Genomic DNA, 17,166 nt, shown 5'->3' with positions numbered 1-17,166 from the left:
GTATTGACAGCGATTGTGTTAGGGTCCACAGACAGTCTCTGAAAGGCTTGTTTGCTGATTTTTTTGTTCGGGGTTTCCAAGAAGGGACATTTAAATAATCAAAAATGTACCTTTTAAAAATATACAAATGCACATCTCAAAAAATTTTGGGAAATCAAAGACTATTTACTATCAGACTGTATGCAGCTGCAGGATTTCATTACTGATTTTTCAGTCTCTAGCTGTTTCATATAAACACAAGTTTTCAAAATATGACTGTGAAATTAACACAGCATACAACCTGAATAAATTATTTCATTGAAGGATTGAGCTTTGTTACCAGAAAGTACTAGCTTGCTCATATATCAGAGATGTTTTCAGCAACCTTCAGTCACTACTTTCCTTGTTTCCTGCAACAGGAAGCCTTACTAAGCCTGGTTTTCCTTGGGAGCTATGTGAAGCGTCATGCATCGGCCCATGTGGTAAAGAGCCATGCCTCAGGGTCAAACCACCCCTGTCTGGTGAAGGAGATTATACGTACACAACTTTCAGTGCAATCTTGTGTTTGAGGGCACCTGTGATACCAGGAAACCCATGAAGATAAAGAATATTTTTTCTCCAGTTTGCTCTGAAGTCTTAAATTCTATAGTATATCTTCCTTCTCAACCCAGAGTTAAAGAAAGCCATTCCAATAGAACATAAAACCTCTGGGAATGATGTAAGTTATTTAATTTCAACAATGTATTGCGAACCAACTCTGGATTTAATGGGGAGTGGGAGGTGGACTACAGGGGCTTCCATGTTTATGACGATGACTCTTGGTTCCTGCTGGAAGGGAGTGGAGCCTGAGGCAGGGGGCACCGGAGGGGCAAACGAGGATGGGGAGGAGTCGGGGGAAGGGGCCCAGGGTGACTCTGCCTCCTCCACAAATACACCAGAGAGACAAGACAATGGTCGTAAAGCTCTTCGGTCACACAGGTACAGCACTTCCTTGTGTTTACCTCGTGGAAAATCACTTCAGTGGCCTTTAAAACACCTAACATGCTTTTAAGTCTGTATTTCTTTCCCATTCACCCTGTCTGTAGACAATAACATGTGACAAAACATATCATTACATCTGTCACTTTTTCCTGCCACAGCGTGTGCAGCGCCCAGTGACCAGACACGAAGTTGGCGCTATAACCCAGCTGAGTCCGGAGACAGCGCGGAGCCTCCGCAGGCAGACTGGATGGGATGCAGGCGCCAGCGCTCTGGGACAGGTACCGGGGCCGGCTGCTTTCCTTTATGCCTTAGATTTCGCTAATATTTACCCTTTATTGGACTGAAAGTATTCGATAACTCTTTAAGAAGTATGAAATACTTTAGAAACTTTTATTTTAATTACTTTTATCCATCTAAATTTAAAGACATATACATAAAGGCAGAAAATGCAATGAACTGCAATAATGCGTTGTGGAGGTAGTAAGATTTGTTATTTTTATTCTCTTTCCTGTACTTTCTAGATTTTTTAAAGAGATGTTTTCCTTTTGGTTTAAGGAAAGCATTTTCTTTTTCTTTTTTTGTTTTTTTTTTAGCTGTGTCTACAGGGACAGTGAAATCAGTTCATGCCAAAGGTTCAGAGAACTGCACAAGGATCACTTCACTAGGTCATTCGTCAGATTTTCTTTTCCTGTTCTTCTACCTTCCACTCCACTGTCATCATATTCTCACAGAAGAGAAGGGGTCATATATGACATATGTAAGTTATTGATTGGGTAAATTATAACAGTGGGACATAGAACTCAATTGGCCCTCCAAAGACCAATTCTTTTAAAGCAAAGAAGGGCCTATTTCTGAGTTATTCAAAGAAATAGAGATCAAAGAAAACAATAAGCAATATTTTAATTTTTAAGGAAACAGGGGCACATTTCAACATAGTTTCCCTCTGAAGTTACTGGTCTGTGGGCAGATGAGGACTTTTATCGTGTGTCTGACACATCTGTTCTGTTGGTGATACATCACGTGGATGCCAGTTGATTAGAGGATAGTGACTCACACGGAAATACATCACCCTCTCTTTCTATTCACCACCAACAGTGCATGAGGATTCCCTCTTCCCCATGCCAAAGACCTACAAAGAATTGTGAGGAAATATTACAAATAACACCATGGCAACCATCTGGACAATCACGATCAAATAGATAAATTCCTAGAAACATACCATCTTCCAAAACTGAATTGGGAAGGATCAGGGATTCTGAACAGACAGATTTCAACTAGGAAGATTGAAATAGTAATGAAAACCTCCCCCCTAAAAAAAGTCCTGGACCTGATGGCTTCTCAGGTGAATTTTACCAAACATTCAAAGAACAACTTTTGGGCAACTTTTATGAATTTAATGAAAATGCATAGAAGACTCCAGATTACTTATTACCTCTGGGTTTCAACCTTTGTTGCATACAATGACTTTATTAGAAACAACTCAGGATATATATATATCATAAAATATATGAAAATATGTGGTGATTATTGCACAATATAAAACATCTCACTGTGGCAAAAAAGCCAAAATTGACTTTATTTAAATGCAAATGTACATGTTTTTTAAGGCCATTTCTTACCATTTATATTTCAGGAAAAACTATCTATGATAAACTATGCATGTATAATTTTACTCATGGCTAAATTTTAGGGCATGAAGATTCTTTATACACCTACAGGCCATTAGCAAAGAATGAAAATATTAATGTGGAAATGGTTGCATTGATTATTCACAATAATTGCTTAGATATAAGTTATATTTCTTCTGATGTAATTTTAGTTTAAATATTAAAAATCCCATCATAGTTTTCCCTAAGCGCAATGATTATAGTCAGTTTTCTGTATCTTGGTACAGTATAACAACACTGTAAAGAGTAACAAAACTCTTTATTTTGTTAACCTGTTTGATGAGACAGTATTTGAATATGTGAGTCTTTGTGTGTAACCTGAGTGGTTTTCTTATAAATTATGGAATTAAAACAAAATGCCTGTATATGGCTTCGTGGGCTGGGAGTAAAGAACCCTCAGTGTGGTCATTTTACTCTGCTAAGTAAGTACAATATTAGGCAATAAGGGGGACAGGGACAGAAGTAACATTTTAAAAAGGTCCATGTTCCTTTCTCAACTGCCCGGCCTGTAGGGAGTAACAGATGATGACACACCTTGTTACACACGTCACCTATTCCTGAGAGACCAGCACCCAGGCCCAGGCACAGCCCCGGTAACATAATAAGCAGGCCACTGAGAGACAGGGCTGAACCCTCCGCACACAGGCTCCGGGCAACGGAGGAGTCGGTGCTCTGCGACAGGTACAGTTGTTCTCGTGGTTTTCTAGTTTCTATTTTAGATTTCTTTAGTTTTTTATCTTTATTTGACTGAAAGCATGTTGTGAAGCCAATGGGGGGTGTGAAATATTATACAGACTTTTAGTTACTTTTACCACTCTCTTTGTTTTAAAGACATTCACAAATGGCAAGGAAGAATAAAATGTGAATATCTTTCATGACGGTGGATCGAAATTTTTTGTTTTTAATCTCTTACCTGTATTTTTATATATTTTACAAATATTTTCATTTTGAAATGAAGTTGCTTTTTTAACAATATGTCTTCATAAGCACAAATAATTAGATGAGTTCACCAGGTCACCTGCAGACCTGTATGTGGATGACTACATCATTATTCCAATGTATTTCTCTTTCTATCCTAAGTTCAATTCATTTTCTTCTATATTCACAGACAGAATTTCACATATTGTATTATATATAATACACTTGGTGTGTGAAATATAAGAGTAGAACATAGAACTTAATTGGACTTCCAAGGACCAACACATTTAACCTAAGGAAAGCAGATTTCAGAGATACTCAAAAGCAAGGGGATCAAAAAAATCAATAAAGCAATGTTACAGTTCCTAGGGGATTGGGATGGGGCACAGTTCAGACACTAATTTCTCAGGCTGGGCACTGTGGATACAAGAAAACATTTACCTCGCATCTTGCACATCTGATCAACTGGTGAAGAGATTGAGTGGATTCTAGCAGATTACAAGAAGAGGTCTCATACATTGATTCATACTTGTCTCTGGGTCACCTGTGCTTCCAGGATGCCTGCTATCAAGTACTGAAATTTCTTCATGATTTCCCTGAGCAAAGTTGTAAGTGGAAGCATGGTTCACACTAGCGTATTCCAGTTTGCGCTCTCTAACGTATCATTCATGGAGACCCCTCCAACTCCTTCTCTAGTGAACCCTCCCTGCTCTGGGAGTCATGGGTCACAGGCTAGCTTTGTCCCTGGTTTACTAAGTCTGGATAGGACGAGGAGATAATTAGCAAGTGGGGACATGTTATATCAAGAACCAAGTTGAAGATGAGTCTGTTAAAATATTGGATCATTGGGAAAAACAAAGAAATATATTTGATACCTGCATCTCTCAGTTCACTATGCCTCTTTATTACAGACTATAACAACACTAATACTACATCAAGAACAGAAACAACCTTGTTATAAGATGGGGCTTATCTTGACCAAATAAATGTAAGAGCTACTTGCTTGACTATGACGACACCAACTTCTCAATCCAGGAGATGGAAAAATACTACATTGGTTGGTATGGAAATAAAATTAGTTCATTCAGATCAATGTGTGCTACATAATCTATATAGTGTGATCAAAATGTAAGCTGTGTTATTATCATATTATCAATTCACATTACATTAAATACATTGCAGAGAGAGTTTACTTAAAGAGGATCTGCATTGTTTATCTCCTTTTCTAATAACTGGCAAATTGAAAAAACCAGAAGTTCACCATCAGGAGAGTAAGGAGGTTTTCCTTCCACTTGGATGTTCTTCCTCTACAACAAGGGATCTCCAGGCCTGAGTGATGGCCGTTGAGAACTGCACTGTGTTTGCGGACTTCATTCTCTTAGGACTCTCTGGCAGACAGGATGTGCAGCAGGGGCTCTTCGCGCTCTTCCTGCTGGTTTATGGCATCACGCTGATCGCCAATCTAGGGATGATCCTGCTGATCAACGTGGACCCCCGACTCCACACACCCATGTATTACTTCCTGAGCAATCTGTCTTTGTGTGATGTCTGCTACTCCTCCGCTGTCTCTCCCAAGATGCTGGCTGATTTCTTATCTGAGCAAAAGAAGATCCCATATAATCTTTGTGTCATTCAGATGTTTGCTTTTAGTGCCTTTGCAGATGTGGAATGTGTCATGCTGTCTGTCATGGCGTATGACCGCTACGTAGCCATTTGTAATCCACTTCTGTATTCAGTGACCATGTCCAGGAGAGTGTGCATCCAGCTCGTGGCTGCTGCCTACACCACAGGTTTTATAGATACCACCATCTTTACCTATTGCACAATTCGATTATCATTCTGCAATTCCAATGTCATCAATCATTTTTTCTGTGACCTCCCACCCTTACTAGCTCTCTCCACCTCAGACACAACCATCAGTGAAATAGTGATGACCATTTCCTGTAGCTGTCTGGCGGGATTCAGTGTCATCACTATCATCCTCTCCTACAGCTACATCATTACTACCATCCTGAGAATGAAATCGACCGAGGGCAGACGCAAAGCCTTTTCTACCTGTGCCTCCCACCTAACCGCTGTGGCTATATTTTATGGGGCACTCGTGTTCATGTATTTCCGGCCCAACTCAAGTTATTCCATGGACACAGACAAAGTGGCCTCTGTTTTCTACACAGTTGTCATCCCCATGTTAAACCCATTGATCTACAGCTTAAGGAATCAAGATGTGAAAGGCGCCCTGAAAAAAGCAATTGGCACCAATGTATTCTCTGAATGAAAGCATGTTCTATCCCAAAGTTATTTTAATGACGTTGAGATGCAGAGTTTTCTGAAGCCTCTCCAATACAATTCTGAATGTTTCATTATCTACCTTTGTGCCTAAATTGATTGTAGAGAATAGTCATAATGAATCTTTATCTCTTCAAACTAAGAAAGGCTTACTCTATAGTTTTGCAAAGAAGATCTTTGTGTACTGCTCTGCTCTATAAATGGGTATAAATCCCAGAGAGATATGGACACAGTACCAGTTCCCTCCTTGTATTAATTCCCAGTGGTTTAAGTTAGCTTTTGTGTCCCTATGTGCTTGTACCATTTTATAAATTTGCTATCATAACACTTGGAAGTCATTAGCATTTAAATTAATAATATTGTTAAAATTCTCTTGCCTTAGCTCAAGGTCCCATATGCAAGACTCTTTTTCATCTTCTTCATCATTAATTCTACTTTGCTATTTACTTTGCTCATTTTCATGATGCCATTCACAAATATTTATTGAATGAATGTAGGTGTGTCCCCTGCAAGACAGATGTAAAAGGCAGGTTTTGTGAATGATAATGAAAAGAACTTTCTTAGTTTTATTTTATTCTAATATGTCCACCTACAAAAATCCACCTGTACTTATTCTTTGACGTAGGGTGAGTAAGTACTAGGGACAAGGGCCTTTTCTCCCCCAGCGATCGGCAGGATCAGCAGCCCTAGATTTATTCAGCTCATCATAGTCTTCACATCAAACTGTGAATTTCCTCTCTTGCCCTCACTCTGGAGAACAGATACATGCTCTTGACAACTATACAGAAACTGTATGAATGGCACTTGGGGGTATAGGACATTGACCTTCTCTAATAGCCACTATCTCTTTAATGTATAAAGTGTATAATGTATTTGCTTTATCTCCCTTCACATTATGTTCATAGCATTATACTAATTAACGTTTTTTAAAAAACTGAAATGCCCAATGGATGTAGTTTATTTTGAAAAGAATTATTAACAAAAATTTATGTTCAATGACGAAAACAAACAAACAAGTAGTATTTACATGAGTAGTGTAGTTGTTGTGTGTTAAACTGGTTTCCATGAACTGTGAAATTAATGGAAACCATTTATAACACATTTTTAACATTAATGTCAGTCATTGTTTAGCGGTTGGATGTTAAGCAATGCTAAAACTATTTTAATAGCTTAAGTTAATTGTACCTGATGTTTGCACTGTTATTGAATAACTAATAATACTGTTATTTTAAAAAAATTAAATAATTTCTAGTTCTCAGAGTATTCATTTAATTGAATGAGGTTGTCATTTGTAAAGAAAAGAAAAGAAGAGAAAAAGAAAGAAAGAAAGAAAGGTTTAAAATACACATATACATACATAGGCAAAATACAATATTTGGGTACCAAGATAATTCAAAATTAAACAATACAAGAAGACCAGAATATACCACCCCCAACTATGCCACTTGGGCATACTGATCATTTTCAAATACAGTTACTTTAGAAAGCTGGTGTCTTGTCATACATTGGAGACAACCACAGCTCCTTGGTTCACACACCCTTTGCATTTACTCTGAAGTACTGGGATAAAAATGTTATTAGTCATTTTTTCATGTGATCCCCTCCCTGTTTAAGCTAGCGAGCACAGGCACATCAATTAATGAGTGGCTTCTCCTCACAAAGGGCAGCTGATGGAAATTCCCTGTTTTATAACATCTTCACCTCCTACTCTTTCACCTTTTTCTCAGTCTTACAGTACACTTTTCCTGTGGGAGGAGGAAACCTTCTCTACATGGGCCTCTCACCTGACTTCTGTGGCCACCCATCAGGGGATTCTTCTCCCATTATTTGCTAATTTATCTCCATTCCACACCATGATCGTCCTCGTGATGAACCTGCTGATCTATAGTTTGACAAACAAATATGCAGACGACACCTCTAAGAAAGCCACAGGGATGCAGATATATTCCATGTGAGATATGACCTTGCAAGAGTCATCTAATTCCTAATTGCAAGCTCTAAATGGGAACCCACAACACCCTCAAACACACACACACATATTCTCTCACAAGAATTTCACTAAACATTCATTTTTCACACAGTAAATCGCAGTTTATAACCCCAACATATAAGAAAACATTTACAAGGTTTAATATTGCTGCTTGAAGTTAATGCTACACTGGATTGCAGCTGGTTGTCTTAAAGGATAAAGTAAATACCTCAGAAAAGCATGTGTGTGTTTCTGCGTGTTATCATGTACTGATTAGGAGGGAAGAAGCCAGATTCCCTTGACTCATACACCACGTCTGTACCCAGCTATTGAGTGGCACATTCAACAACTCACTTAGTTGTTCTAAGCCTCAGTTAACTTAGCTGGGAACTGGGGAGAATACATTACCTGCATCGTCGACTGCTACATGATTAACTGACAAAATGCAGAGAAGACTGCCTAAACCATTGAAAGCACTTGAGAAAAGGTAACCATATATATAGAGTGACCCCAATACTGCTCTTAGAATTGTACCCAGGAGAAATGAATGAATACCTTCACCAAAGGCATGTACAAATTATTCACCATTGAGTTATTTACAATACTGTAAACTGAAAACAACTCAATTTTATAGTCACACTGGTCTTCATTGAGCTTGAACACTTTGGGTCAAGAGTTAACAAACTTTTCCTTAAAGTGTTAATTAATGTACATTTTTAAGATTGGTGGGCCATAAAATGTTTTCATAACCACTGAGAGTTTCCTTTGTTTCATAAAAGCAGTCATCAGCAACATTTAAATAAATGGTGTGTCCAAGCTTCACTCACACGACGTGCTATAGTTTGTTGACACATGGTCTCAATTCAGTAAATTACGTCATGATGAGTCTGTACATTGGGAAACTACACAGCAATGAAGATGAACAAACTTCTTGCAAATGCAATAGCATAGAGAAATTTTACAGACATAATATTGAGTGAACGAGTCAGACGTAGATGTGTAAAAAATTATACGGTTTGACTACTGTATACCTCAGAAATGTACAAACTCATCTATCATATTGGATATCATTTGTGATAGATGTGGGTAAAGTTTCTGAGATGCTAGTAATACTTCTTCCTCTTTTGCCCTCCTTCTGGGTGCACCTGCCGATGTATTCATTTCTCAGCCACCGCTCTTTCAGTGACCTCTGCTCACCACTGCAGGCAGGTCTCATTGCCAAGAAGTCAATTTCCTTCTGTGACTACTCACTGCAATTCTTGATCTTCTGCTCCTAGGCAGAGTCTCAGTGTCCATAGCTGGCGATGATGGCTTTTCATGGGCACAAGGCCATTAGCAACCCCTTCCTCTATACGTTCCCCATGTCCAGCAGAGTGTGCTCCCTGCTCATGGCTGGGGAACACATGAAGGGAATTAGGGATGCTTCAATAATACAATATTAATATCCTGCTTTTGTTTCTGTGGCTCAAACAAAGTTAACCAATTCTTCTGTGATGGCCCACCTCACCTTCTCTTAATTTGGCTCATATTCTCAGGTCAATGAGTTGCTGATGTTCAGTTTGGGGCTTCACTGAACTGATGAGTCTATCAGGACTTTTTGTGTGTAATTGTTATGTCATCCTATCAGTGATGAAGATCAACTGCACTGAGGGGAAGTTCAAACCTTAATCCATCTGCACCTCCCCCTTAAATTCTGTGTTGGCAATTTCCCAGGAGACTCTACTCTTCGTGCAGTTCAGGCCAAGTTCTTCCTATCCCATAGATCAAGACAAAATGAGCGCACTGTTTACACCTTTGTGATCCCCATGTATGTTAAACCCTCGGACTTAGAGCCTACAGACCAAGGATAAAAGGGGCCATGGAAAAATTTAGAAACAAAAACTGGTTACATTGAAAAGTTATATATGTATATGCATTCCATGTATATGAATACGTATAATTTACATACACAATATCCGTAAAAATTTAACTGGTTTTGATTAATTTGGTATGATCCAATAACTACTTCTACTCTGGTTCACCTATTCCAAAATGTGTCATTTCCTAAATACTCCATGGCTTCTTTAAAGTCTTGAATGTATATGAAGTACTCCTTATTTGCGGAGATGCTGTGGACTTTCAGTTACCATGTTTTTATTGTGTCAATTTTTTATTTGTGCATTAACTTATTTTCAAAAAGTTATTGAGTTTACAAAGTGTCTGTTGCACTTCTATGTGCTTTTAATTTCACAGCAGCTCGAGCAGCTTTTATACTGAAGAAGCTCATCATCTAGTGTAAGGGACAAATTTTTATATGTGATCATTCAAACTATTTATAATAAACTATGATTATGCCATAATGTGAAAAGACTGGACACTATATATCCAAAGCACATTGAGCAAGTATAAGGAAGGAAGATAAATTGTTCTCCCTGGTATAAACAATTAACTGAGATCTAAACAATAAGTGGGAATTACCTGAGAGCTTCCGGCAGTTAGAGAAGCACTCTAGACAGATGGATCAGCTAGTAGAGGGGCCTCAAGTTGGACAAAACCATGTTTTCTCTGGGATTTCAAAGCTTAATGAAGACCAGTGTGACTAAGGTATAAAAAGAACAGGGGACTTGTCGCACGAGTCAATCCCTGCGCTGCAATTCCCAATCCATTTCCTGCCTCCAGGGGCTCTCCCTCCCCCCAGCGAGCTCTCAGCTTGGTTCATACACCGCCTTTGCCGTAGAACATTGTTGAACCTACAACTCTGTCTCCTAAATCATTACCATCAAAGTGGGCTTTTAAACACTCCGAGGTTCAGGCTGTGCATTTTGTTTCTTTACCCAAGAACCAGCCTCGCTCCTGAAAGAAAGATATCAAAAAAGTTAATTTGTATTGAATGTTTGTACATATAAAGAAAAAAAACCCCCACGAATGACCTAGTATGTGCCATGAGTTTATTTTTTGTATCGTCTATGCAAGAACACAAAGTGGTTGTGGATGCTAAATAAAAGGAGTGTTAAAGACAAACAGATGAATTCTTTAGGCGATAATTAAACCAAACAACATTTCTCAAGAGACTTCACAACTTCACATGCCTCTGCCTCACTTTGCTCAAGTGGCTTGTTTAGTGAACAGAGACAAGGACAGGACTTTGAAGGTTCACACAGGAAGCAATCATAAGATTGCAAGGACAGTCTTAAATGTTGGCCACAGTTACCCAGGCCAGACGTCATCCAATATCTAGGTGCCCTGATACAATGCCTTAGAGGGAAAACATTTCAGATTGCTAGGGAAACCCCATGAGCACAATGACGCTGCTCTGTTATCTAGGGAGGTATTGCTTCTGGGATTCTGAGACACAAGAGGGTAGAAAAGCAAGAGGACAAGCTTCTTGTAATAATAATATTTCCATTTTAACCCATGGCCTTGGAAATTTTACCTATGAGCTAGGGACTATCTTGAACACCAACAGGGCAGGAGTACAACTGAACTAGACTGAAGTGAGAGCAAAGATGGGTGTTAACCGTAAATGCATATAGATAGCATCCAGCTAACACATCACTTGCCCAGGAAACAACTGAAATGTATTTAAAGTCAGATTTCATATGCTTGTCAGTCACCCCAAACAGATCTGAGTCGAATGAGTGAACCAAAGTACAAACAGCAAGAAAGCAGAAGGCTTCACTGATTCTGATAATACCCTGTTCCTTAGTCTGGTGACTGATTACTGCGATATTTTTTAACACAAATGGTGTACTTACCCCTTAAGCATTTTCTGTATGTACATGCTGCACCATGACTCACCTAAAGATCAGCTACAGTGAAAAAGATTCTCAGTATTAACATCAAGTACCTGTTTGAATGAGGAATAACCACAGGTCTCACTCACTGACAGAACTCACAATGGACGTTCACCTTTGGAAATCTGTGCGGTAGCTTTCTCTTACAGCCTCCTTAAAATCCCCCTTCAGAGACATAATCAACAGAAAAGAGACAATATGTACACACAAAGCATGTATAAACATGATCAATATAGCATTATTTGGGATTTGACAAAAATATATAGTATGACTATTCATTGGAATACTACACAGCAAAGAGATTAAATACACTATCATCACATAGAAGTGCTTGCAGAAATCATATGCATAATATTGAATGAAAGGATACAGACATGATAGAATAAAAACAGAATGATTTTCATCCTGTTGGCTTTATGAAAACACACAACTATTTACCGTATTGACAGCAATTGTGTTAGGGTCCACAGACAGTCTCTGAAAGGCTTGTTTGCTGATTTTTTGTTCGGGGTTTCCAAGAAGGGACATTTAAATGATCAAAAATGTACCTTTTAAAAATATACAAATGCACATCTCAAAAAATTTTGGGAAATTAAAGACTATTTACTATCAGACTGTATGCAGCTGCAGGATTTCATTACTGATTTTTCAGTCTCTAGCTGTTTCATATAAACACAAGTTTTCAAAATATGACTGTGAAATTAACACAGCATTCAACCTGCCTAAAGTATTTCATTGAAGGATTGAGCTTTGTTACCAGAAAGTACTAGCTTGCTCATATATCAGAGATGTTTTCAGCAACCTTCAGTCACTACTTTCCTTGTTTCCTGCAACAGGAAGCCTTACTAAGCCTGGTTTTCCTTGGGAGCTATGTGAAGCGTCATGCATCGGCCCATGTGGTAAAGAGCCATGCCTCAGGGTCAAACCACCCCTGTCTGGTGAAGGAGATTATACGTACACAACTTTCAGTGCAATCTTGTGTTTGAGGGCACCTGTGATACCAGGAAACCCATGAAGATAAAGAATATTTTTTCTCCAGTTTGCTCTGAAGTCTTAAATTCTATTGTATACCTTCCTTCTAACCCAGAGTTAAAGAAAGCCATTCCAATAGAACATAAAACCTCTGGGAATGATGTAAGTTATTTAATTTCAACAATGTTTTGCGATCCAACTCTGGATTTAATGGGGAGTGGGAGGTGGACTACAGGGGCTTCCATGTTTATGACGATGACTCTTGGTTCCTGCTGGAAGGGAGTGGAGCCTGAGGTAACCTGCACCCCTGGAGGCAGGGGGCACCGGAGGGGCAAACAAGGATGGGGGCGGTGTCAGGGGAAGGGGCCCAGGGTGACTCTGCCTCCTCCACAAATACACGAGAGAGACAAGACAATGGTCGTAAAGCTCTTCGGTCCCACAGGTACAGCACTTTCTTGTGTTTACCTCGTGGAAAATCACTTCGGTGGCCTTTAAAACACCTAACATGCTTTTAAGTCTGTATTTCTTTCCCATTCACCGTGTCTGTAGACAATAACACGTGACAAAACATATCATTACATCTGTCACTTTTTCCTGCCACAGCGTGTGCAGCGCCCAGTGACCAGACACGAAGTTGGCGCTATAACCCAGCTGAGTCCGGAGACAGCGCGGAGCCTCCGCAGACAGACTGGATGGGATGCAGGCGCCAGCGCTCTGGGACAGGTACCGGGGCCTGCTGCTTTCCTTTCTGCCTTAGATTTCGCTAATATTTACCTTTATTGGACGGAAAGTATGCGATAACTCTTTAAGAAGTGTGAAATACTATATAAACTTTTATTTTAATTACTTTTATCCATCTAAATTTAAAGACATATACATAAAGGCAGAAAATGCAATGAACTGCAATAATGCGTTGTGGAGGTAGTAAGATTTGTTATTTTTATTCTCTTTCCTGTACTTTCTAGATTTTTTAAAGACATGCTTTCCTTTTGGTTTAAGGAAAGCATTTTCTTTTTCTTTTTCTTTTTTTTTTCAGCTGTGTCTATAGGGACAGATAGTGGAATCAGTTCATGCCAAAGGTTCAGAGAACTGCCCAAGGATCACTTCACTAGGTCATTCCTCAGATTTTCTTTTCCTGTTCTTCTACCTTCCACTCCACTGTCATCATATTCTCACAGAAGAGAAGGGGTCATATATGACATATATAAGTTATTGATTGGGTAAATTATAACAGTGGGACATAGAACTCAATTGGCCCTCCAAAGACCAATTCTTTTAAAGCAAAGAAGGGCCTATTTCTGAGTTTTTCAAAGAAATAGAGATCAAAGAAAACAATAAGCAATATTTTAATTTTTAAAGAAACAGGGGCAGATTTCAACATAGTTTCCCTCTGAAGTTACTGGTCTGTGGGCAGATGAGGACTTTTATCGTGTGTCTGACACATCTGTTCTGTTGGTGATACATCACGTGGATGCCAGTTGATTAGAGGACCGTGACTCACACGGAAATACATCACCCTCTCTTTCTGTCACCCTAGCTACCAGCACGCCCAGAGTCAGGTCCCAAACATTGCTCAGAAGCTCTGCTGAACAACAACAGCTGCCAGAGGGAGCGTGGGGAGCCCAGGCCATTCCAGCCTAACGTGTCGCGCTCAGGACCCTGCCAGCCTCCTCTCCGGCAGCCACCACCTCCTGCGCCAGTGGGCCCTGTGTCACAGACTCTCTCTACCCTTGTTTACTGAGGCTGGAAAGCACCTGAGGGTTTAACAGGGATGTAGGGGAGTCCAGATACCCACCATGTCTCTGCCAACTCCACAACTGTAAAAATAAAGGGAAAATAAGAGAATATATTCATTATTCATACCTATCACCTAGCTATGTTTCTAAATTACAGATATAACATAGTCTCCACAATATTGGAAAACCACAACGATCCTATCAGAAGATGTGGGTGACTGAACCAACTAATCTAAGAACTATTGCCACAATTGTAAATCATCAATTTCTTAATCTACTATAAAGGAGTAACAAAACTTATCTTAAATGCCACATCAGTTCCTACAGAACTAGCATGATTTGATGTAAAAGTGGACCTTGACTCAGTATAATGCTATGTAAATGTAAGAGATATTATTATCATTTATCGTTTTATATTATATAGCAGGTATTTTCAAATAGTCAGGTTTCTCCATGGAGTCCTACCATTGTTTCCTTCTTTTTCTAATTATGTACAAAAGGAAAGAACCAGCAGTTTAACTGCTAAGACAGTAAGATGACTTTCCCTCCACTTGCATTTTCTTCCTCCACAAGCAGAGATCTCCAGGCCTGAGTGATGGCTCTTGAGAACTGCACTGTGTTTGAGGACTTCATACTCTTAGGACTCTCTGGCAGACAGGATGTGCAGCAGGGGCTCTTTGCGCTCTTCCTGCTGGTTTATGGCATCACGGTGATCGCCAATCTAGGGATGATCCTGCTGATCAACGTGGACCCCCGAATCCACACGCCCATGTATTACTTCCTGAGCAATCTGTCTTTCTGTGATGTCTGCTCCTCCTCCACGGTCTCTCCCAAGATGCTGGCTGATTTCTTATCTGAGCAAAAGAGGATTGCATATCACTTATGTGCCGTTCAGATGTTTGCTTTTGGTGTCTTTGCAGATGTGGAATGTGTCATGCTGTCTGTCATGGCATATGACTGCTACGTAGCTATTTGTAATCCACTGCTTTATACAACAACCATGTCCAGGAAGGTCTGTGCCCAGCTAGTGACCATTGTGTACGTCCAAAGTTTGTTGTATTCTGCAGTCTTTACCTATTGCACAATTCAATTGTCATTCTGTAATTCCAATATCATCAATCACTTTTTCTGTGACCTCCCACCGTTACTAGCCCTCTCCACCTCTGACACCACCATCAATGAGATAGCGATGTTCACTTACAGTAGCTGTGTTCTGGGGACCAGCATCGTTACTGGCCTCCTCTCCTACAGCTACATCATAACTACCATCCTGAGAATGAAATCGGCCGAGAGCAGACGCAAAGCCTTCTCTACCTGTGCCTCCCACCTAACCGCTGTGGCTATATTTTATGGGACACTCTTGTTCATGTATTTCCGACCCAGCTCGAGTTACTCCATGGACACAGACAAAGTGGCCTCTGTTTTCTACACAGTTGTTATCCCCATGTTAAACCCACTGATCTAGAGCTTAAGGAATAAGGATGTGAAAGATGCCCTGAAAAAAGCAGTTGGCGCTAAATTGTGCTCTGATTGAAGCCATGTTTTCACACAAGGTATTCATTTGAAGATCCTGAGAGCTAACGTGCAGGTATTTGACACTCATTTCTATTGGCCCACCAGTGCCCTTTGTACATATTTTCCACTTCTTATCATCGTGTCTAAAGGAAACATAGGGAGTACTCATTATTTATCTTAGTCGCCTCCATAAGCTAAACAGGACTAGTAGTAGGTTCGCTTAATTGTTTTTCAACGAGGATTTTTCATCCCTCTTTTCTCGATTCACGGGTAAGTCCCAGGGAGACATAAGGGCAGAGCAACCCCTCCAGCCATGTCAGTTCAACTCAGCCACCCAAGGTTCCATTTCTTTAAACAATGGGTGTCATAAACTTGCTCGTTCCAGGGGTTTTATGGGTTGACATAGGCTTCTTTATCTTATTCCTGTGTATTTCTATCACCCTGTAAATACTTCATCATAACATTTAGAAGTATAAGTAGTAAATAAGTAACTAAGAATCCAAACTCTGGCCCTAACTGAAAGTTCATAACTGCACACCCCTTTCTTGTCTTCTTCACAAATATGTCTTCCTTGTTATTGTCAATACTCTGTTCCAAGATATCATTCAAAAACAGTTGTTGAATAAATGAATGTCCTCTGCCAAACTGATGCAATAAAGAACCTTTTAACTTTTCTTAAATATACAGAGTTCCCTTTATTTATATTCTTCTATTTCATTATGTTTGTCTTGGACAAAATTCACAGGTGTTCCTTGTCCTTTGTCCTTGGCTGAAAAGTTTCAGGGAGCAGGGATCACATGATACAAAAATCTTCCTGGGTCCTCTATTTGTCACCACTCTGCCCCAAATTTATGAACAGATACCCAAAGGATCAGAAGGTGGATATTTATGTGGCACCTTGCAGCATTCACGTGAACCTATGGATCTCCCTTCTTGCCCTCACTGTGGAGAACAAGCATGACCCACTTGACAAATGTACAGAAATTGCATGAATGGAAGTTGGAATTAATGACGCCAGGACCTCTTGAAGGTCAGTGGAAAAGAAAACTTCATGAGGAAGAGTATGCATAGCTCCACACTGGATAAAAATAAAATTTTAAGGAATGTATTGCCCAATGGATACCATAAACTGTAAAGGCATAGTTAAAAACAACTATATGTGCTCAATGGAAAAATAGGGATAAATCATAGTGTTCCATTTGTAATGATTTACATTTGCTGTCTGTATATCTGTGCATTGAACTGGAATAAACTCTACACACGACTTTATTAGCGATCATCTCTGAGTATGTTAAGGTTATTCCAGTAACTTAATTACTTAACTGCTTATGTCCTTCCCCTCACAAAAATTAACAGTTAATCAAGCTGTG

The 17,166-nt window shown here is 39.5% G+C and overlaps 2 protein-coding genes across 2 annotated transcripts; both read left to right on the top strand.

The window, feature by feature from the left end:
- The first annotated feature begins 4,881 nt into the window (after positions 1 to 4,881).
- On the top strand, positions 4,882 to 5,820 carry LOC129081475 (olfactory receptor 1044-like). Its single transcript, XM_054587140.1, has one exon. It carries the CDS (start codon positions 4,882 to 4,884, stop codon positions 5,818 to 5,820), a length of 939 nt encoding a protein of 312 aa, XP_054443115.1.
- A 9,056-nt stretch (positions 5,821 to 14,876) lies between these two features.
- On the top strand, positions 14,877 to 15,746 carry LOC129081474 (olfactory receptor 5W2-like). The gene has a single exon (XM_054587139.1). It carries the CDS (start codon positions 14,877 to 14,879, stop codon positions 15,744 to 15,746), a length of 870 nt encoding a protein of 289 aa, XP_054443114.1.
- Positions 15,747 to 17,166: the final 1,420 nt, after the last annotated feature.

Source organism: Pteronotus mesoamericanus, unplaced genomic scaffold (assembly GCF_021234165.1).
Source record: "Pteronotus mesoamericanus isolate MK-2021 breed Mesoamerican mustached bat unplaced genomic scaffold, CSHL_Meso_final scaffold_1066, whole genome shotgun sequence".
NCBI classification, from domain to species: domain Eukaryota; kingdom Metazoa; phylum Chordata; class Mammalia; order Chiroptera; family Mormoopidae; genus Pteronotus; species Pteronotus mesoamericanus.
Note: the sequence above shows the minus strand (reverse complement) of the source record. Positions and strands in the feature narration are given on the sequence as shown.